Below are 24,271 nucleotides of genomic sequence, written 5' to 3' on the forward strand. Positions count from 1 at the left end.
GTCTTCATTTATTCACTCTGATTTAAGGTTTTAATTAATTTTAAATTAATTTTAATCAGGGCCAGCTCCAGGTTTTTTGCCGCCCCAAGTGGTGGGGGAAGAAAAAAAAAAGCCAGGATTGGCGGCAATTTGGCGGTAGTTCCACCGCACCACTTTCTTCTTCGGCGGCAGGTCCTTCCCTCCGAGGGGGACCAAGGGACCCGCCGCCGAATTGCTGCCGAAGAGCCCGACGTGCCGCCCCTTCCCCTGGGCCGCCCTAAGCACCTGCTTGCTGAGCTGGTGCCTGGAGCTGGCCCTGATTTTAATGTTTTTAGAAGGTCCCTTTCTATAAGTCTATAATACATAACTAAACTATTGTATGTAAAGTAAATAAGGATTTTAAAATGTTTAAGAAGCTTCATTTAAAATTAAATTAAAATGCAGAGCCCCCCAAACCGGTGGCCAGGACCCAGCCAATGCGAGTGCCACTGAAAATCAGCTCGCGTGCCGCCTTCGGCACGTGTGCCATAGGTTGCCTACCCCTGAAGTGCGTCCTTAAATCGCAAGGCCTAGAGTAAAAGAAATGGTTTGCTGAGGTCCAAATAAGTTTGATTTACAAAGCCATGACTTGAATTCTGTGGCATGTACGCACATGGTTTTTGCACTGTAATTGTACTAACAGTAACACCCAGTTTTGAGATCTGCCGATGAGAAAGAAGCAGTCAGCATCATTATCCTTGATTTACAGACAGGGAAATTGAGGCACAGAGCAGTCGCATGACCTGCCTGCAGTCACATGTCCCAGCCAAGAATAGAAGCCAGCCCTTCGGAGTCCTAGTCTAGTGTGCAAGCCACTGAACTACACTGGCTATCCATGAGTGGGATTACACCAAAATATTCCCCATAATGAATTTGCAAGACCTCTGCAGACTATCCTTATGTCGCTAGAAGGGCTTATTCCGAGAATGTTTGCTAGGCAAATGCCATTCAAATTGCTGTCGCTTCTCACTTCGTGACTGACCAGTTTCTAATGCTATCCGTTTATTTTGACAAATCTGAGCTTCAGAGAAACTTGGGAATAAGGAAGGCCCAGCAAAGTTCAAGCTGGCTTGCCTGCCTCAGCGCCGAGCCGTGTGTGCCTTCTCTCGCTGTCGCTCACTTTATCAGAGCTTTATGGCAGCTCATAAAGAAATTGTCTCTTCTCTCCCTGCCAAGCTAAAAATCCCACTTTGGTATTCACAGTACAGTTATGACAAATGCCTGGCCTGTGTTCTGGGTGTTCAGGGAAATGTAAAAACATGTCTAGTTGTTGTGAATGCTCACATGGTGATTTGTTGGTTTGATTCTTCAGGTCGTGAATTGGCAAGCACAACCCTCCCAGGATACCCTCCTCACGTCCCCCCTGCTGGACAGGGCAGCTACTCTGCTCCAACACTGACAGGAATGGTGCCTGGTGAGTTTAACAACCCCCCTTCCTCCCCCCCTCAGCATTACAGAAACAAAGCCAAGTGCTTTCTGGTTGTTCTGCACTGATGCCAGCAGAAGACAGAATTACAGTGATGAAAAGAGAAGAGCAGATGCAAAGCGAGTCTAAATAAATAAACCAACCCCTCTCTGGCACAAGGGAGAGCCTAACTTCTCCACTGCCAAAGCAAAGTCTTCCATCCTGTGGGCAGGGAAAGGCCTTTACCCCACTGCATGGCCATTTGCTATGTGTTGATCTGATCACATAGGGACAGCCTCAAACTCCCCCGCCCCCAATTCGTCATGAGGGTGATTTTAATCAACACTTTAATGTTAAGCACGTCACACGTATTGGTGCCAGTGGGCTAGATAAGCTGCGTTGTGGCAAGCGTTTGTCGGACTGGAAGTGTTCAGATGGTTACTTTACTAAGCCCAAAATCTTAACAACTCGCGCATCACTGAATTTCCCGCAGGCTTTTTCCTTTTTTTGGTAAGCCCTTTTTGCATGTTTTTGAGATGGGAGCTTCTGATCGTCTGCTGGAAGGCACTCCAGCTCAGCTCTTCAGAGGCACCTATGTTCCTAGCTCCCATTAAAATCAGTGAGAGTTAGGCGCCTAACTGGACCTGAGTGGCCTCAACCCCTTCGGAAGTCAGTGGGAGCTGAGCATGCCCAGATCTCATAAGAGGCACCTTGTAGGATGAGGTCCCTATGAATACAGTTGGGTTATCCATTATTAGCAACTTTTGATCCAAATTATTCATCTATGATCCTAGACACTATGGAGATATTGTTGGTGCTTTAGACATACAGATAATGATAAGGCTAGAGACAGATGAGTGTTATGTTGTATATACTCCTGGGTTTGACATTTAAGTATGATGAAAATCATTGACTTCAAAAGAGCTATGTGGATTTACAGCAGCTGAGGATCTGGCCCTCACAACCTTTGATCTTAATGTTAAGGTCACCACTGCTTATTAGGAAAAGTGTTTATACAGTATTATGAACCCCAAGCATTCAAAAGTTAGGAGTAAAGGATTTTTAAAAATCATGGGACTTTTTAAAAAAATTGGGTGTTTTTTTACTTCTTTTCTAGTTTCTGGGCCTTTAGGGTGCACTTGGACCATATTTCCAAGCTTTTCCTCAATCTGTTTTAAAAAAATGAAAGCTGAGATTATTACATAATCACATGACTCCAGCAGCTGGAGATTAAGAACAAAATATCATAAAACTTGTGATAACCAGCATAAGAGTTGGCAACACTGGCTTTCTGTCTAGAGTGTGTGGGAGTTTGCATATATGATCTATCTTGAGTATACTTGTCTCCTGGTAATATCTTTAAGAAATTAAGAAAAACACATTCATTCTTCACATGAATTAGTTTTAAGAATTAGAAGTATGAATCAGGTCATTGTAATAACATGTAGTCATTTTTGCCCATAAAAAGTGTTGCAATGCTATTGAAAATAATGTATGGGGGGGATTTTATAAAGATTGATATAGATACAGAAACGTTACTTTCCCCTCAAAAAGTAAATGTGACATAACAATGGCTTATTTTATACAGCTGTAATGATTTACATCATACAAAAAAACTTGCCTAGAACTTCAGGCCAGATTCTCAACTGGTGTAAATTGATCTGCTGATTTCAAAGGAGCGCCAGCAATTTGCACCAGCTGAGGATCTGGCCTGAAAATGCAACAACATCTTGCTGTGATTGCAAGTCACTTCCTACCATTTAAATATTAAGAACCTAAAAAAAAAGTCACATCAGCGTTAAGGTACTTTATTAACAAGATTTCCCTAAATGTGTTTGTGTTTTGCAGTTAGACAAGCATCTCTGAACAGCAGCTAGGAACAAGGATGGGTGAACTAGTCAGGATAAAACAATCTTTGTCTGCTCACAGGGTGGGGGATAGCTCAGTGGTTTGAGCATTGGCTTGCTAAACCCAGGGTTGTGAGTTCAATCCTTGGGCCACTTAGGGATCTGGGGCAAAAATCTGTTTTTGAGCAGGGGGTTGGACTAGATGACCTCCTGAGGTCCCTTCCAACCCTGGTATTCTATGACTGAATCTGAACACAAAGTAATGCTTTATTTTGTAAGTTGGCAAAGTTTAGTTAACTTAATTTACTCTGACCGCCTAGTTCTTTCTAAGTCTGGAAGTTAGGGTGACCAGATGTCCTGATTTTATAGACAGTCCCAATTTTGGGGTCTTTTTCTTATATAGGCACCTATTACCCCACACCCCCATCCTGATTTTTCACATTTGCTGTCGGGTCACCCTACTGGAAGCAGAAGTAATGCAAGACTGTGAGAGAGGTTGTTCTACTAGCACTATTCCCTCTGTGTTCAGAAGCATGGCGTCCTGGGATCTAGTGAAGGAAACTGATCTCGAGCAAGCTCTGTCTTTCACTTGAGCCAGCCTGAAAATGGGAAGGTTTGCGTGAAGCTTCTTGATAGCAAGTGTTAAATTATGCCCATAGCACATCTGTGCTTTTAAGGCTAAGCCTGCTATTGTGCAGCTGTTATGAAACCCAAATACTCTGCACATTATCTAAGATGATGCCAGTTCCCTGAGGTGAAAGGAAAAGATTGTCCTACTTTGTATCCTGGAACAATTTGTGTCCTTCCAAATGAGGGGCCTGCCCTTTCATGTTACTAAGGATTTTGGGTGACCCACTGGAGATGCCTTGAAGAGACCTGATTTTCAGAAAGTGCTGAGCATCTGCTCTTTGAAAATCAGCCCCTTAAAGGTGCCCCAACTTGAACAGTAGAAAATTGAGTCATTTTTGAAAGTGTAGATGATGATGTTTCAAGGTGGTTCTGTTACAGCCTCTGTTAAGATTTTATCTCACTAGTCCTTATTAATGATTATTATTTGTATAAGCATAGTGCCCAGGACCCCATTGTGTTAGGTGCTGTACAAACGCAGACCAAAAAGACAATCAGTTGTGTTTTTCAAGTGTGCCTAAGCACTGTAGGCTCCTAACTCCCATCGGAGTGTGTCTGAAAATCCCTTTAGGAGTCTGCACCTTCAGGTGCCGAAATCCTTTGATGACCTGGTTTACAGTGTGCTTCAGTGTGGACTACCAGGGGAGGATCAAGTGCAGAGCACAGCAAAGGTTTGTTCTGTAACTGCCCCCGGTGGGCACAGCTGGTGTGAACTACAAGGTACTTAGTTCGCATGAACATAGCCCTGTTTGAAAGAAGTCTACGGTAATGTGAACTAGTACCTTTTAGCTTGTGCCAGGAGCGTCCCCACTGGGCAGTTAGAATGCAACACTTTGTGCTCAGCAATTCGCACACCCCCATAGTCCGCACTGCGGCACAGCGTAGACAAGCCCTTAGTCTCTGTCTCAGTTCCCCATCTGTAAAATGAGGTTAATAGCCCTTCCCTACCTCGCAGGAGTGCAGGGAGCATAAATACTTTACAGATTGTGGGGTGCTCAGACACTACTACTAAGTAATGGTACCTGAGATGGGCAGGTTTGGTAATACGCAAGACCAATCACATATTATTTGGCAGAGTTTAGAAAGATGCAATGCAATGATCCAGACTCATCTGATTTCACTGTGTAATAGATTTATTTTTAACTACACGTAGGCTGGTGTGACCCATTAGATTGAGTAACTGCAATGTTCCTTTCATTGGTTCTTTTAATAACAACCTTCTGCTCCAGCTAGGTTGAAGGTCACCTGCAATTCTTCTAGGTTCTCGTTCTCATTTCAGTGTGGGTTTGCTAACTAGAATCCAAAATACCTTCTCTGTCCTCACTTGTCCCTTGTCATTTGAAGGGCCCGTTTCAGAGGCTTCTTCTGAATGCACACAGTCTTTTATGATTTGGTTCTGAAGGAGCTGACAGATCAGGTTTAATGCTGTATGCATAGCCGTGTTTGTGCTCTGATATGGCTGAATTATTCTGCCCTGAAATTTATACACAGGGAATGTACGTTTCACCAATTCTCTGGGATTCCCTCCTCGACCTGCTGCTTCCCTGGAATAATTTTCAGAGCATAGGCTCAGAATGTGGTTACTTGATAAGCGCTTTAATTGTGAGCCATGAACGATTGTTATAATTAACTGATTGTGTCAGTAAAGTGTTTAGAGACGTGGGAGAAATATAGACACGATAAGACATATATGATGTTTTGTTGCATGCTTGTTGCTGTCGACATCATTTATGTGACTGTGAATAACCCGGTCCCCAGCTACAGTGCTTGCGTTTGTACAGCATTTGCCCGGGATTCATAGAGCACGTGTCCGAGGGGCTGGGGAATGAGTGTTAACTCTTACAACTCAGGGATGAGAATACCTGTCCGGAGAATTCTTGACATGGTAGATCAGAGCTGAGTCTACCCAGCTCCTCACGCTCTTATCTCCTTCCCCCCCGTCCCCACACCAGCTCCCACCCCCTCCCTGCTTTTTCCCCTCCTTCCCAAATCTTCCCTTCGCTCCAAGGCTCATCTCAGCAGGCAATGGTTCTCGTGTTCCCCACCGGCCTGGCCTTTTCTGCCAGCCACCTCTTCAGCGCCGTCCTCCCGGCCCCATGCCAGTTCCTGCCCTTCCCCTGCCATTGCTGTCACTCTGTCAGGCACCCTCCCTTCTTCTCAAAGGGGCTGTGAATGCGCAGTCTCCTCCTGGGTGCCCTGCAAGTGGCCCCTCACCTCAGTTTCCGTCTTGATTCTTGAAATAAACTCAGGGCAGCCTTCGGGGTATATAAAGAGCCCGTTTTGTGGGGTTAAGTTATTACCAGAAGTCCCACTACCGTAAACCAGAATCCTCCCCGCACAGTCCAGCACCAAATATGGCTCTAGTGTCTCTCACCAGGCTTCACCCCAGCTCACAGGCACGGCTCTAGCATCCCTCACTGTGCTTCACCCCAGCTCCCAGGTATGGCTCTAGCACAGTGGTTCCCAAACTGGGGTTCACGAAATGTTACAGGGGGTTCTCGGGGAAAAAAGTCCCCAATGGCGGACAGAGCTGTCCCTAGGGGTCCCTGGCAGCCCAGAGCCCCTGAACTTCCAAGAGCTAAGCAGATCAAAGCAAGCATCTCTATCACACTGAAGAGATTTAAACTTCAAGACTCCTTATAAGAAACGGAAAGGGAGATGGATATTTTTTTGCTCTTTTTAAAATTAAATATTATTGTAGTATTGTTTTTAAAATTATGATGAAGAACAAGTTTAAGCTTTGTTGTAACGTGTGTTGTTTGCCTGGACTGCTCAAGACCTGAATGCTTGTGTAGGAGGAACTCTCTGAGTTGGCTTCTTAAACACCTTCATGCTGTTTGACATCTGATACTCCTTGATGAAACATAGGAGCCTTGTCTTATAACAGGCTTATTCAAAGTGATACAAGCGACGAAAGTGAGATCTTGGAAGTGTGTTGCTGTTTTCATAATGTAATAAAAATACTGTAATGATAAATAATTAATAATACATACTGTGTAATAAGCATATCATACAAACAAATTTTATATTTCCAAGATCACTGCTTTTATAATTTATACTCAGGTAAAGGAGAAAATCCCTGGAAATATTCATTTTTAGGAGGGGGTTCATGAGAACTGACATTTTAGTGAAAGGGGTTCACAAGCTGTTAAAGTTTGGGAACCGCTGCTCTAGCGTCTCTCGCCAGGCCACATCCCAGCCCCTCTAGCTGGGGTGTTTCTCCGCCCTGTTTCCTTCCCAGGTCGGGTTCCAGCTCTTGCCCAGGACCAGCTCAGTGGGCTCACCCCTCCATTATTCTTCAGCCTTCCAACCACTCTGGGCCTCCATTTTGGAGAGCCAGCCGGCATCGCCCTCTGCTGCTCTCAGCCTTCAGCTCTGTGTGGCCTGGGCAAGTATGTAGGTGACTCCCCGATTGCCTTCTGCTTTCACCAGCCTCACCTGGCCCCACGGCTGAAGCAGGGACCTCTCCCCACTCCCTCCTTCATGGGCAACCCCCCCTGAAGCTCTCACCCCGCTGTGCTCTCCCTCAGAGCTCTCTTTGCTCTCAGGACTCCTGGGTTCTGAACTCTCACTTATAACTCCCAGGGGCAGCCCCACCCTCCTCATTCCCCAAACTAGGGTGCACCCAGACTGGAAGAGGAGAGCTGAGCCCAGTTTAATGTAAGGGGCCAGCTACCCTATGGCAGGGGCCTTTAGTCCCTGGCCCACTCCAGGGGGAGCTCAGGGAGGGCCTGTTTATCAGGACATACACAACAATGCCTTCCCAACTGGTCCTTGGGCATGATGCATCTGTCATGATCTGTGGGCCAGTGTGAAGAGTGAGCACAACCATGGTCCTTTGTGCTCCGTGCCTCCCTCCCACCACCCTTGGGGTGCCGATCCCCTTGTGAGTGACCCCAGGGAGCAGTTACTGCCCCCACCCCCACGTACAGGGCCTGCAATTGCAATGAGCAGTGCCGGGGGGGCGGCTCCTTTTGCCACTTCCACTTTGCGGCTGCGTCAGATCCAGTCCAGTGGCAGTCTGGTCCTTTGTGAGGACCTGGAGGAGAAGGGCAAGTCTCCCACTCAGGTTCCTGGCAGAGCTGAGACAGGACACGTTGGAACTAGCTCGACCCAGGCTTCCTGAAGTGGCCCCTGCTCCCAGAGGCCACATATTCTCCCTTTAGCCTGGCACAGTGCACCAGGCTCCAAAGGATTAAGTATAGTGGTTTGTATGCACAATGACACTCAAGAAAACTAATCTGAATTAACTAAAGGTGTAAATTTAAAGTGGACTAGTTAAACTGCATTAACCTCCTGTGTGAGGTCTCTTATTCTGAATTAATATGACTGTTATTCGATTTAGTTTAATTTACTTCCAGAGTGAATTAAACTGATCTGAATTAAAATTGATTTAAGACCACTTTCTGAATAAGAGCATCCACACAGGGATTTAATGCAGTTTAAACAATCCACTTTAAAAGTGAATTCAGATTAACTTTCCTGAGTGTCCTTGTGAGACAAGATCTAAGCAAGTGTTAGGGCAAAGCAGTTTTGAATCAACTTCCTGGTTGCACAGAAGAGATGGAATCTCCTGGATTAGCGCCTCTCTTGCTTTTTGGTCCGATTATAAATTGGGCGTCTCTTGCTTTACTGTGTTATTGTGGGGTACCACACGAAGTATCCGGGGTTTAAAAATACAGATACTGACTGTCTCTGAATGAAGAACTCTTGGGTAACTGCAAAATATCCTGATAAACTCTCTGTCTCCTACTGATTTAATTGGAGGTTTGAAACCTGGTAAACCATTAGATCAAATTGCGAATCCTACAGCTAAGGAATTAGGAGGAGTTTTCTGGTTCCTGATGAATTGATAGGATCCTCAGGAGTTAACCAAGGCCCAAATCCTCAAATGTATTTCTGTGCCTAACTCCCATAGACTTCAGTTGGAGTTAGGCACTTAAATACTTTTGAGGATCTGGGCCTAAGAGAGGACTTCCTGGGTAAGAGAGAGGTGAGCTTCATAACTAATTCTATAGCTAACCATGGTTCTACCACAGCTTTAAGGCAGGGGCCATTAGTGGGGTTGCTGCTGCTGTGGGACATACGTAATGCATAAACAGCGCTGGTTGGAAATCTTCCATCCAAAGAGGTTTCTGACGAAAATGCCTTTTTCCGTTGACTTAGGCACCTATTTTCAAAATGTGTCATTTTCGCTGAAATTTCATTTTAAAATAACCAAAACAAAGCATTGAGATGATTTCCAAACGGCCTGGTTTAGTATTTTTGGAACAAAAGTGATTTTGAACTTAAAATTCATTAAAGGCCAAAATTGGAACAAAATGTTTAGATTGAGATGATTATTTTTCCCCCCCAGAATTTTGTTTTGTGGCAAACTTTCACGTTTGTTGTGGTTTCGCTCCATTTCTGGAAAAGAAAAAATAATCCAAATTGGGGCTTTTCCCACTAAATGGACAACACAGTTCTCTCGGAGCTCTAGGCACAAGACTTCCTACTGCAGTTCTCCAGCGAGACTTCCTACTGCAAAGGAATTCAGGGTGTACTCTCCTCCATGGCCTGTCAGCTCTGCTGGAAGGGAGGATGGCATATATCAACAAAGAGAATTATCCCCACCAATGTGACTTGCGACCGGTTCACTTAAACCAGCTAACTCATTAACTGAAAAACTTTCTCCGGAAAAATCAAGTTGTATGCTGTGCTTTAAAATGACAGCCTTGTAAAATGAGAACCTGGTAATGTTTTGGGATCCCAGGAACACACCTTTCCCCATCAGGATCTTAGCTGTCCCTGCACACCTCATGGGAAAATTGCCTGTGAAAAGTAACACTTCCAAATGGCACTGCAGGGCCAGCAAACCAATTGCATACACCGCTACCTCGATATAACGCCACCCGATATAACACCAATTTGGATATAACGTGGTAAAGCAGCGCTCTGGGGGGGGCGGGGATGCACACTCCGGCGGATCAAAGCAAGTTCGATATAACGCGGTTTCACCTATAATGCGGTAAGATTTTTTGGCTCACGAGAACAACGTTGTATCGAGGTAGAGGTGTATTTCTGTGATAACATCATGTCTAGATGTGCAGAATTCCTGGGTAAAGCATGCTCCAAAGTAGGAAAAAGGGTGGGGATTTATATATGTGTGCATCATTTGCCAATATAATATAATATAATACAATATACGCATGTGCATAGGTCCCATTGCTATTTATCAAGGCATTTAAGGACATGTCTAGGTGCTTTGCTGAATCCAGGGCACTATGAGTGAAACATATTTGCATATATCCCACTAGCTGTATGTGGCAGTGTGGCCCAATGAATAGGGCACTGGACTGGGAGTCAGGAACTGTGGATTCTCCTCCCACCTTTGCCACTGGCTACCTGAGTGACCTTGATCTATGACTTCACCTTGCTGCATCTCAGCTTTCCCTTCCTTAAAAGAGGAATAATGATGCTCACGTGCTCTTGTAGAGTGTATAGATGAAGATATTTGTTATTATTTATTGTATTATGTGTGGTCCAATCCACAAATCTCTTTTGCCCAGAAACCCCATTATTGTCAATGAGGGCAGAGCCTGATTCAAGACCATTGCGATCAGAGGGAGTCTTTCAATCGACTTAATTGGGCTTTCAATCAGGCCCTGACTGAGGGCAGGGTCTTGGATCAGGCCCAGAAGTTTTGGTTAAATTTCCACATGGTTAAACTTGAGTATATTGCAGTCAAACAGCAATTTACAGGTATGACTCATCTGAAATTCTTATGAACTGAACAAAGTAAATTTTGATGTGTGAATTACACTGTTAAAGTTACAGATTCTGTGAAATGTGTGTGGAGAGAGATTGTGGTATCGGGGACTTGTCCTTTTAAGGGATGAGCTTCCCTATCTCTTGGAAGAAGTCCTCAAGCTCTTCCTCGGTTATATTGGTTCCCTTACCCATGCCCCCAGCCACTGAAACCACAGTCCTTAACACACAGATCTGCTTGTCCACTCAACAGAAACCATCAAAGAACAAAACAAAACTGGAGCCAAATCCTGTCTCTTGCTCATGCGAGAAGTACCATTGACATTGGCCCTGATTCAGCTGCTGTCAAAGGCAATTGACTCCAACGGAAGCTGTATTGGGCTACTAAATGGGACCACAGGTGTAATTGTGGGAAGCAGGACAAGGCCTTTAGAAAAGGGAAAGACCCAAAAATTGCAGCACCGAGAAAGTACTATGACTCAATTTCCTGTTTTACCTGGTACCTGATTGATTGGGAAGATTATGGCCCAGTCAACCAGATACCATAATTTGCCCTGAGGGATCTTAGTCAAGGACTTTGAGTACAATGTGTTCCTCCTGCCTCTGTCCTTGCACTGGTGGAGGTGGTGATTGTGCTCTGCAGGAAATGTATTCTCAGTGTATGGTTTTAGAAGTGAGACTTGGAATTGGGGGTGGACTCTAAGGCCTGGTCTACACTAGGCGTTTAAACCGGTTTTAGGAGCGTAAAACCGATTTAACGCCACACCCGTCCACACTGAGAGGCCCTTTATATCGATATAAAGGGCTCTTTAAACCGGTTTCTGTACTCCTCCCTAACGAGAGGAGTAGTGCTAGTATCGGTATTACCATATCGGATTAGGTTTAGTGTGGCCGCAAATCGACAGTATTGGCCTCCGGGCGGTATCCCACAGTGCACCACTGACCGCTCTGGATAGCAATCTGAACTCGGATGCAGTGGCCAGGTAGTCAGGAAAAGCCCCGCGAACTTTTGAATATTTCCTGTTTGCCCAGCGTGGAGCTCCGATCAGCACGGGTGGCGATGCAGTCCGAAATCAAAATAAAAAAAGAGCTCCAGCATGGACCATGCGGATGTGATCGCAGTAAGGGCAGGGAAATCTGTTCTATCAGCGCTCCGTTACAGAAGACGAAATTCAATATCATTTTAAAAAAATCTCCAGACAGACGCCATAGCAGAGACTCAGCGCACTGCTGCGTGACAAGCGTAACGGAAAGCCAAAGAATCAAATGGACACTCATGGACTGGAGGACTCAAGCTATCCCACAGTTCCTGCAGTATCCGAAAAGCATTTGCATTCTTGGCTGAGCTCCAAATGCTTCTAGGGTCAAACACAGTGTCCGCGGTGGGTCAGGGCATAGCTCGGCAATTTACGCACCCCCGCACCCACCCCCAGAAGTGAAAGGGAAAACAATCCTCTCTTGACTCTTTTACATGTCACCCTATCTTTACTGAATGCTGCAGATAGACGCGATGCTGCAGCACTCAACACCAACATCCTTGCTCCCCCCCCCCCCGCCATGGGTGGCTGATGGTGCAGTAAGACTGATACCCATCGTCATCATCAGCCTATTGGCACATGGGGCAGTGCAAAAGGACTGGTAACCATGCCGACTAGCATCAGTTAGGTCAATCAAGGGCGCCTGGCCCTAATTTTTCCTGGTAGATGGTGCAGTATGGCTGGTAACCGTCCTCATCATAGCAACAGGGGGCTGAGCTCCATCAGCCCCCACCCTTCATATGTAAAGAAAAGATTCAATTGCCCCTGGACTAGCAGCGCGATGCTGGGCTCCTCTCCTCCACACTTCTTAATGTCCTGTCTGGACTATCATAGCAGCTGGAGGCTGCCTTCCACTCATTTCTCACTAACAAGTCACTGTGTCTTATTCCTGCATTCTTTATTACTTCATCACACAAGTGGGAGGACAATGCTACGGTAGCCCAGGAAGGCTGGGGGAAGAATGGAATCAACAGGTGGGGTTGTTGCAGGAGCACCCCCTCTGAATAGCATACAGCTCATAATTTCTGCTGGATCTGACACAGAGCAGCTGTGCTCTCTGGATACAGCGGTTCTCTAGTACACTTGCCCAAATTCTAGACAGGACTGATTCTATTTTTAGATACCAAAAAGGAGGGATTGACTCAGGGAGTCATTCCCAATTTTGGCTTTTGCGCCCCTGGCTAAGAGCAGCCAGGGGCACTTATGACAGCAACAGATGGTGCAGTGCAAAAGGACTGGTAACCATGATCATCTTTTTACCAATTTATGGATTGGTAGATGGTGCAGTATGGCTGGTAACCATCTCTGCTGTCATGCAAAAGCAAAAGCATGCTGCTGTGTAGTGCTGCTGAATCGCCTCTGTCAGCGGCATCTAGTACACATACGGTGACAGTCACAAAAGGCAAAAGACTCCATGATTGCCATGCTATGGCATCTGCCAGGGCAATCCAGGGAAAAAAGCCGCGAAATGCTTGTCTGCTGTTGCTTTCCCAGAGGAAGGAGTGACTGACGACATTTACCCAGAACCACCCGCGACAATGATTTTTGCCCCATCAGGCACTGGGATCTCAACCTGGAAATTCCAAGGGGCGGGGGAGGCTGCGGGAACTATGGGATAGCTACGGAATAGCTATCCACAGTGCAACGCTCCAGAAGTCGATGCTAGCCTCGGACCGTGGACGCACACCACCGATTTAATGTGTTTAGTGTGGCCGCGCGCACTCGATTTTATACAATCTGTTTTACAAAACCGGTTTATGCAAATTCGGAATAGTCCCGTAGTGTAGACGTACCCTAAGAGAGCGAGGCAGCTAGAGCTTGATGGTGATTGGGCTGATTTGTCGCTGGATCTGGTATGGGCCAAGGAACTGACAGTCAAGTTTCCAAGAGGGTCTGTCCATGTGGAGGTGTTCAGTTGAAAGCCACATCTTTTGTCCTGCGGCATAGGCAGGCCCTGTTGTCCACATTTGTCTGTGTGCCTTTTGTAGCCCTCCTTTGCCTTTTCAAGGTGTTCCTTCACCTCCTCTTGGGTGTGATGGATGTCTTGTACTAGGGCCAAGGTAGATGGGTTGGGGGAGAATGTATGTAGTTGGGGGTGAAATTGGAGGTGGTACCCATAGTTGATAAAGAAAGGGCTGTGGCCTGTGGATGTGTGGTCTCCATAATTGTATGAGAACTCTGCATAGGGTAACAGTGAAGGCCAGTCATCCTGGTGATGGTTGATGTAGCATCATAAGTATTGTTTGAAGATCTGGTTGATTCTTTCCATGTGGCTGTGGATGGTAGGCAGAGTACAGGTGTACTCCTAATAAACATAGGGTCTCCTGCCAAAAGTGGGCAGTAAACTGAGGCCCCCAATCAGAGGTGATGTGAACCAGAAAGCCCAGAAGATGGACGATATTGTTTATCCAGAGCCGGGTGGCTTCCTCCACAGAAGGTAAACACATGTAGAGGATGAAGTGAGTCGTCATAGAAAACCGATCTACCTCCATCAGGATGGTCGTGAAACTACTGGATTCTAGTAGTTCCACCACAAAGTGCAAGAAAAATCCTCCTAGGACTGAGGTGGTGTGTCCAGAGGATGGAGAACCTACAGGGTCTCTGGCATGGGATCTTAGAGTGGGTGCACATCTTGCAAGAAACTACAGAGGTCTCTGTCGTGGGGCACACTCAGGCACATCAGAAGAAATGGGACATTAATCACTGGATTTTATATTGTTTTAAGTGTCCTGCCAGGGTGGAGTCATGGCACAGTTGCAGAACCACCACTCTCACAGGACCCCTCCCGAGTGTCATGTGGTTTTTGGTTGATAATGGCCAACTCATCGGGCAGAATTCCTGAGACAGAAGCAGAATGGAGGAGTGCAAGTAGGTCCTGGTGGCAAGTCGGATTAAGTATGGGACTTGAAAATGGTCCCAGACTGGGGTCTCATGGATCAGAGCCATTTCTTCAAGACAAGGCTTCATTGCCATTTCTGGTTCCAGGGCGGTATGTGATGGTAAAATTGAACTGAGAAAAGAATAGGCACCACTGGAGCTGTTGGTTTTAGAGCCTTGGCTGTACGCAGATACTCCAGGTTCTTATGGTTGGTAAACACTTGGACCAGATGGCAGGCTCCTTCCAAGTAGAGTCACCACTCTTTGAAGGCAGTCTTAATTGCCAGAAACTCCATGTCCACAATCTTGTAGTTTCACTCAGCAAGAGTGAGCTTCCTTGAGTGACCATAATGTAATTATCATTGTGGGTGGGGGAAATACCAGACACCCATCACAGTATCGTTTAACTTCAGCAGGGGGAACTAAACAAAAATGAGAGAGCTACTGAAATGGAAATTAAAAGGAACCATCACAAATTGAACTGCATGGAAACTATTTAAAAACACCATAATAGAGGCTCAAACAAAATGTATACTCCAAATTAAAAAAAATACATAATCCCAACTGTATATATGAAATGATGAGGTCTAAATTAACTGTTGCCTCTCAAGAAAGAGATCTTGGAATCATCATGGATAGTTCTTTGAAAACATCTGCTCAATCTGCAGTGGCAGTCAAAAAAGCAAACAGAATGTTAGGAACCATTAGGAAAGGGATAGATAATTAGACAAAAAATATCACAATGCCACTATATAAACCCCTGGTGTGCCCACACCTTGAATACTGCATGCAGATCTGCTCATCCCATCTCAAAAAAGTTATATTGGAATTGGAAAAGGTTCAGAAAAGAGCAATAAAAATGATTAGGGGTATGGAACAGCTTCCATATGAGGAGAGATTAACGAGTTTGGGACTTTTCAGTTTAGAAAACAGATGACTAAGGGTGGGGGGTATATGTTAGAGGTCTATAAAATCATGAATGGTGTGGAGAAAGTGAATAGGGTAGTGTTATTTACTCCTCCTCATAACACAAGAACCAGGGGTCACCCAATGAAATTAAAAAGAAGAAGGTTTAAAGCAAAAGGAAGTACTTCTTCACACAATTCACAGTCAACCTGTGGAGCTCATCACCAGGGGATGTTGTGAAGGCCAAGACTATAATGGGGTTCAAAAAAGAATTAGTTAAGTCAATAGAGGATAGGTCCATCAGGGGCTGTTAGTGAAAATGGTCAGGGATGCAACTCAATGTACCAGGTGTCCCTAAAGCTCCAACTGCCAGAACTGGGACTGGACAATAGGATGGATCACTCTATAATTGCCCTGTTCTGTTCATTCCCTCTGAAGCATGTGGCACTGGCCATGTCAGAATTCTGGAATGCACAGCTGGATAGGCACCTGTGAATGTGAAGTACCTAGATGGGGCTCAGGATTCATCTTAGTGGGGATTAGGGTACAGGGAAGTTCTCTTCCCTCTAGGTCCAGGCCAGTTTCCCCTGATGTGCCTGGGCTGGATTGTTTCTCTGAGCTCCTTGGTATTCACACTTGTTAGGCTGAGACGGCATGGCCAGGTTCATGGCAGTAGAAGCACAGGTGCTGCTGATGGCACTGTTCTTTTTCATCAGATGTGAGTCACTGATGAGCCAGATCTTCTTGCATAGTTTCAGTGGGTGATACAGAAGCTGAGGTCATGGTATGCGGGAAGTGGGGGCTGCAGGAAATCTCTCTTCTCCTCCCTTCATTCTCGCAGTCAGTTATCTTTGTGGGCAAGTCTGATGCTTCTGGGTGGTTGTGGTTCTGCTGTTTGGTCCATTCTTGTTGCACTAGGCTGGGTCCTGTACAGTTATTATGTCTGAACAAGCTGCCATGGCTGAGTTGTGGCAGCTAGACCTAGGAGTCAGAGCCAGAAACCTCAGTCACAAGACAAGAGTCAAGAGTCAGCTGGGCTGGGATACTGGGAGCTTGGAAGTAGGAGACAAACTGCAGATCAGAACCATGAGTTGGGAACCCGAGCTGAGGTCGGGTCAGGATACTAGGGGGTCAGAGGCAGGCGACAGACTGGAGGTCTGAACCAGAAGTCAGATGTCAGGAATCAAGCTGGGACAGGGTGCCAGGAGATCAGACTGGGGGAGCAGGAAGCAGAAGGCAGACAGTCTAGAGCACACAGTCTAGAGCGGGGTGGAGCCATGTTGTTTGGACACCTTCCTATTCCTGCCACTGGTTGAAGTAGGGCCAGCAGGCCTATCAGCCGCTCTGGGACTCTGCCAATCGGACCTAGGGGCAAAGCCTCACACGGGGGCTGGACTTCCTGGGAGTCAGGCAAGCTATTGCCAGCAGGCTGCCAGGTGGAGGGTGGCTACTCCCATGAACTTTTTAGGCCGTGTGTGAGACCCAGGGGTCATGACACTCAGGACCAATGTCCAAGCAGGCCACTGGGTGGCAGGGACCACAGTCAGATCCTTGCAACAGCACCAGAACCCCCACAATTGTAGCGGAAACTTCATAACCAAACATCTTGGGTGCCAAGTGGTGGGTGAAAAAACCCACGCAGCCCTTGGCCAGTTTTGCCACATGGCAGACATCCCTTCCAGAACCCCCAACTGGCAATCACCCCAGCCCCTGGCATCACCAGAGATCCAGCTACTAGATTCATGGCGGGGTGGACCACGGAGCTCACAATGGCTACTGCTCCTTGACAGCAAACTGCATCACCCACTTACCACTCTGCCACCACCAGATGGGAGCTAGTCACCCAGTGCACTCCCACTGCCCCACAGCAGTAACAAGCCTCAGAGCCCAGATCCAGATGCAGGATGTGACCCCTGGCTGCTGACGGGGAACCCAGCTGAGATCTCCCCCACGCCGGTGAGCAGGATGAGCACTGCAGAATGGCGTATGTGTTTGGAAATGCTTTTCACGCCATCCTCTGAGAGATCAGAGCTGCAAGGGCAGGCTGGCTTTAGTGGAGCAGTTGTAATATTAACAACCCAGCCAAGCCAATGCTTCTGTCATACACGAGACATCCTCTAGGGTGTTTGCTGGAAGCACTTATGAGATTGATTGCCTTTCTAGAGCACTTGGCACACTAGGTGGTTGGGACATCAGAATTACCGCACTGGGTCAGAGTGGTGACCCTATCCTGCATCCTGGCTAGCAGCAGATAATTCAAGGGAAGGAACTAGTAACCCTCCATATTGAACAGTTCTGAAATAACCTACTTATAAGGGAGGGAGGCAAGGATACCTCAGTGGTTTGAGTATTGGCCTGCTAAACCCGGGGTTGTGAGTTAAATCTTTGAGGGGGCCACTTAGGAAACTGGGGTAAAAAATTGGTCTGGGGATTAGTCCTGCTTTGAGCAGGGGGTTGGACTAGATGATCTCCTGAGGTCCTTTCCAACCCTGACATTCTCTGATTCTTTTTAACTCCCATCATTTAATAGCTTCTGCCCTGAAGCATGAGAATTTGTATCCCTTATAAATGCTTATTCTGTCTAATGTACCTCTCTAGATGTTCTCATTATCCATATAAATGTCTAGTCCATTACTGAATCCTACTAAATTCTTGGTTTCAGCAATAGCTTATGGTGATGTATCCCACAGGTGAATTATGTGTTGTGTGAAAAAAGTATTTCTTTCTATCAGTTTTAAATTATTATTTATTCCAATTGCGGTTGTGCTCAAAACATGCCAGATGCTTTCCAAACAGAGATGACACAATGTTTGCCCCAACAAGCTGTAGCCCAGTGTGCCCTGGGGCAGCCCTCACTTAAAAATGCCAAGGTCAGGGCAGGCTGCAAAAGGGACAGCAGATATTCCCAAAACTGGTGGTAAAACTGAAGTTAAAATTACCAACCAGACACAAACTGTGCTTCTGATGCCCACCCTGGTTATCAAGAAGCTGAAAAAAGAAATCACACAGCCTCCATTATTGCATTCCAGTTCTCTGGCTTCCAATCAGCACATAGGTCCAGTACAGTGTGAAATTACTTAAAAACTCTGCTCACTGTACAAATTGTTCTTCTGCACCCCAAAGGGCCAGCCACATTGCCAGGTCAGTATGAGATTGGAAATACCACCCAAAGTACCATGCTGCCGGCCAATCCTTTAGTGTCTAAAACTAAAGGTGTATTATAAAGAAAAAAGAACAAGAAGAGAGATGTTAAATGGTAAAGCAGTCAGATACATGCAGAGATTTCAAAGTCCATAGATCAGGTTCTTAGCAGTAGTGGTGAGTTTTCTGGCTTGAAAGTCCCTCTGGAACACATCCACAGCTTGGATGGGTCAGTCAGTCAGTCCTTTGTTAAGAGCTTCATCTGTAGAAAAGTCACTCCAGAGGTAAGAAGCAGGATTGAAGACAAAATGGAGATGATAGTTCACAGCACATGGCATGGAAAAACCTTGGAGTTCCCTGTCCATAGGCATGCCCTTACAAGTCCTGCTGACTCATAAGGTGTAGCCCTTGGCATCTTTCAATGACCCTTGATGGGCCATCGACCAGGCTAGGCAGTGCTGATGCCAATCTGTCTGGGGGTGTCACCCAGAAACAGCACAAGTTTGGAAATACAGATATACCCTACATAACTATAACTCACAATACAAAGGTGATACAAACATATTAACAAGATCATTATACTTGGCAAATCATCATATTTTCACAGATATCTTACATGGCATATCTGGTCAGATTCCTTACAATTTTATAATATCGGTATTAACAATATCATAAAGTGTCTCCCATATTTCATACAGCATCACACAAGCATCACTTTGTCTTGTACAAGAAGAATGTTAAATAGGAGTGCCCTGTTTATCTTCATTCCATTCATTATTTCATGTACCTCTATACTACCCCACTGATCTCCTTTCTAAGCTAATCAGTCCCACTCCTGATCTCTCTTCATATACAAGAGTTCCCATTCCTCTCCTCACTTTGTTGCATGTCTCTGAAATGCCCCCATTTCTGCTATATCCACAACTGGTTGATTTGAGACATTCTGACAAAATGTTTTCTATTTTTTTTAACTCCTCTCTTTAGTTACGTGTTCTTGACAAGAACTGAATATAGCATTCCAAGTGATTCATATATGCCCCTGATTTATGTCACAACATTGTATTCCCCCCATTGTTTAGAGGTTCAATCATGATTTTAATGTTACCCCTCCCCGCCCCACAAGGAAATTGATGTTTCAGTGTCTTGCCAGAGTTCCATTGATGCGTAGCTGGTAATAAGTGACATTCTGCAGACAACTTATACTGTACAACATGTAAGAATATGACTGATTTTTTGTTGCAACTTGCAATGTCTGGTATTTTCAAACAATTCACTCCAGGTGTAACATCACTGAAGTCAATGGAATTATACTAGGAATGAGTTTGGCCTCTTGAGTTAAATACGGAGGGCAGTCCTTTGTCCAGAATCTGTGTGTGCACCAGGGGCAGAAAACCATCAAGCAGCATTTGTCAGGAGATGCCCAGTGTCTTCTGCATGCTTCTCCTGCTTCAAGGGGTGGGAGGAAAGGGAAGTGGAAGCGGCAGCTTCTGCAGTCAGAAGAGGGGAGTGGAAGTGTGGGTAGGGTAGCAAAAAGGCCGATCGAGCTGAGAAGGGGTGCAGATCTGCAGCTCCAATGTCTAATGCAAAGCACAGCACTTCCAGCAATACAGAGCCCCCTAACAGAGTTTTGCAGCACCAGAGCAAGTCATGAGACCAGGTTCTAATGTCTCCACCTGTCTAGGTTCTTAATTCTCCATCACAATAGAAACTGATTGTGTATCTCTTATTATACATTATTTTGTTTGTAATGTGGCAGCCCCTAGAAGTTCCAAAACAGAGATCACGACCCCATCATTCAGGACACACACATAATGGAAGTAGTTCCTGGGCCCAAAGAGCTTGCAATTCAAATGATCTTTTATTTTCTTCCCAACACCTCCATGCCTTGCAGCTCGCCCTCCTGCCTTGCAGGCAGCTAACAGACCCATATCAATTTTCTCGAGTCTCAGAAATAGACAGGAGGCTTGAATAGCTTCTCTCTCCGTCTCAGTGCAAATAGGGAGTAAGTTTATTGTAGTTAAACGGGTGTTAAGTGGGAGGAAAATCAGATTTAGAATCTAGCTGGAAATGGACAGATAGCATGTGTCTGCCTGGCACACCCCTTGTACTTTCAGTTTAAAAACATGCTGCATCTCCCCCTCGTCCTGTCCAAAGGGCCTGTGGCATATTATAATTGAATTTGAATAAGGTTATGCTTAAATAATCATGCTCATTCATTTAAATATTTGTTCTGGTTCTTGTGCTGAAAATGCTCAGACAATGGCCCTTGTTACCCTCTGGTTTTATTTTTTTTTTCACTTTTCTCTTCTTGCCTTCTCTGGGGACGAAGTACTTGGCCTCATCGCTCATGTTTTCCCTTTCACTTGACTGTCATTCTCATTGTCCTCTCGGGGCTCAGAACCGAGGGTGACAGGAAAGGGTAGACCGTCCGGGATAGTGATGCTGGAAATATAGTCATTAATGGGACTCTCGAAACCCAGATGTCCTTTCTGAACACCGGTAATTTGTTTTTAATGAAAAACCATGCAGTGACCCTGAACAAATGAATTTCCTTCATATGAAGTCTATGTGCAATTACCCGACTAAAGGCACCTGAAAACAGCCACATTCAAAACTGGGATTTAAAAAAAAAAAAAAAAAGCAGGAGCAATTGTGCTACTACTGTCTTTTGTTTATCAATAGGCTTGGAAGCATTAGATTTTTATTGGTAAATGTTGATTTCACCGCACATACACAAACCAATCAAAATATTTCCATCGATAATCATCAAAATTTACAGATAGGAAAAGTAAGAAAAATGCTGCTTGAGAACTTAGTGTTTGATTTAAGGCTGTTTACGTTGTATATTTTGACATACGACGTTGACAATTTGTGCTTTAATGGCTGTAAAGTTTAACTTTTTGAGTCTCAAAGTCTTCTGTGATTAACTAATTATTATCTGACTGCCGTCCCATAATTTCCCAACCTGCAAACGTTTAAATTGATTAAAATAGAAAACAATGTTTAAACCCCATAATTATGTGCAACTGTGAACATTTAAAATGATAAAAATAAAAAACATTGTTTCGAAATAAGTATCAATATTATCTGTTGAAATAATTAAACAAAAAGTCTAATTCTCCCAAGCCTAGTTATAAAGATGATGCCTAGTCAAAATCACTAGGCACTTGGAAACAAGTATGCTGTTTTTACAATAATTCTTCTTGTTGTGACTACAATGACCATAACATACAAGACCACAAAGTAGTGCTGGGGAAGAAGTTAAATTGTGTGAATTTCCTCTCTGGAGGCTCTTTGTTCTAATGCAGGAATGCATCTTGTCTGTACCTGCAAGGGAAAACAATATATCCAGCAAACTGCTTAAACAAAGTAAAATGTAGCGCCACCACTATTGTATAAAGGACAGAGACACGAGTGCCGTATCATAGCTGGGATCACAATGAAGGTATTAGGATTTTAGTACCTTTTCAATAAAGCCTTTGTTTTTTCCAGGGACTCTGAAGATCTTAGTCAGATTTATTGTCATGTATTTATTGGATTTGGTCTTGTTTTATGTAAAAAAGCTTCGGTTCTGCTAAAGTTTTGTGACAGCATTTTGTAATCTTCTGACATGCAACAGTACATGTATGAAAATGAGTTAATTGGAAAGAGAAAAAAACTAGGAAGGGGCATAGCAGAAGATAGCATGGCAGAAGATATAATGGAGCAGTGGGGCTAGAGTAAAGAATTAGCCTCTGATTCTCCTCTGATTTACACCCTGTAAAACTGGTGTAATTTGATCACTTTCAGTGGAGTTGCCTCTGATTTACATTTATCTAAGTGAAAGCAAAATCAGGCCTTTAATTTTTAAACAGGCATATTTATACCTGCCTCTGGAAATTTCCATTACGTGTGTCTGACGAAGTGGGTATTCACCCACGAAAGCTCATGCTCCAATACATCTGTTAGTCTTTAAGGTGCCAAAGGACTCTGCTTTTTACAGATCCAGACTAACACGGCTACCCCTCTGATAAATGAGAAGTGAGTGCTTGAAATTCCTTCAGTGTGCTAGAAAGTTGGTAAAGTACCTTTTACCTTGGTGCCCAAAGAGAATTTATAAACCCACCTAGTTTGACCAGATGTCCCAATTTTATAGGCACAGTCCTGATTTTTGTTTTTTTTTCTTATATAGGCTCCTATTACTCCCCACCCACCTCCCGATTTTTCACATTTGCTGTCTGGTCATCCTAAACCCACTTGCTATCTGTCCTAACCATGCTCCATAGTCTGGTTTCATAGCAAGTTTTATTTTTTTCATCATACAGATTACAGGCACTTATTCCCCCCACCAGTATTGCAACATTTTGCAGGGCAGGAATGCAAGAGGCCAAGCTGTATGTGTCTTATTTGCATCTTCTCCTGATCCATGTTATGTTATCGCTCATAGCCGATTCTTACTCCAGAACTAGGCTTTGCCCTAAGGTGAGCTACCCTAAGGGAAAAATCCTGAGCTCATTGAAATCCAGCACACTTTGGCCATTGATTTCAGCAGAAGCAGGATTTCACCCCTGGCTTCTTGAGGTATCAGCCAAAGTTTTCAAAAGTGGCTTCAATTTTTGGACTCTCAACTTGAGAAAACCTGGGCCTGATTTTTCCAAGGTGCTGAGCATCTGTAGCAACATGTGATTTCTGGGGGAGCTGTGAACACTCAGGGCTTTTGAACATCAGGCACCCAGATATGCAGCACCCAGAATCAGTGGCCATTCTAGAAAAATTAGCTTATTGATTTATAGCTTGTGTGTCAGGGTGGAGGGGTAGCTCAGTGGTTTGAGCATTGGCCTGCTAAACCCAGGGTTGTGAGTTCACTCCTTGAGGGAGCCATTTGGGGAACTAGGGTAAAAATCTGGGGATTGGTTCTGCTTTGAGCAGGGGGTTATAGACTAAGGTGACCTCCTGAGGTCCCTCCCAACCCTCATATTCTATGTGTCCCCCTTCCCAAGATTGGGTCAGGCTCCTCATCTAAGGGACATAATTGGACCTTTAATGACAGAATTGTGAGATGCCAGGTTGTTTCAAGAATATATAAAAACTCTTCCTCTCTATTTCCCTCCCTCACAGAGAAATAGAGATTTGTCAGGCAGGAAACATTTTGAAAAATCTCCATAATATTTTCCATACACTGCCACAATATTAAAGAGTCTAGATCCTCAGCTGGTGTAAATCTTCATCACTCAGATAAAGTTAATTCACAGTCCTCCTGTGCAGTGGTGTAGCCAGGTTTTCAGGGTAGGGGGAGCAAAAAACCTAAAAAAGGTCCCCCCGCTTGGCTCCCCCTCTGGCCATGCCCCCTTGGCTCCACCCCTCTGGCCACACCCCCAGACCAGACCCCCACCCCCGCTCACCTTCCCTCCTGCGCTTCCGAGCCGGCCTGCCGCCCCGCGGCTCCTCCGGCCGTGCGGCGGGCAGCGCGGCCGGCAGGCACCGCTTCCACGCCTGCTGGCCTGAGCGGAAGCAGCTGCTTCCGCTGAATCCCACCAGCTATGCTACTGCTCCTGTGCATATACTTAAGTCAAAGTCCAGCTCTCGTTTCAGAAGTGTTCTGCCTTAGAAGGTCCCTTCACCTTGAGCCCCCCAGGTGGTCACAAAGGCATGTTGCAAACTGCAGCTTCAGACCTAGCGACAGCTGT

General features: G+C 45.2%; 1 protein-coding gene across 2 annotated transcripts in view; it reads left to right on the plus strand.

Annotated features, from left to right (window-relative positions):
- The window catches only part of PAX5 (paired box 5), a 216,960-nt gene that overhangs the window by 149,362 nt on the left and 43,327 nt on the right, over window positions 1–24,271 (plus strand). For both annotated transcript variants that reach the window (XM_045021445.1, XM_045021446.1), the window contains one exon: window positions 1,331–1,432. In XM_045021445.1, the coding sequence (XP_044877380.1) occupies window positions 1,331–1,432 (102 nt within the window). The remainder of the gene's footprint in view (window positions 1–1,330; window positions 1,433–24,271) is intronic.

The sequence above is a fragment of the Mauremys mutica genome, chromosome 6 (genome assembly GCF_020497125.1).
Source record: "Mauremys mutica isolate MM-2020 ecotype Southern chromosome 6, ASM2049712v1, whole genome shotgun sequence".
Classification (NCBI taxonomy): domain Eukaryota; kingdom Metazoa; phylum Chordata; order Testudines; family Geoemydidae; genus Mauremys; species Mauremys mutica.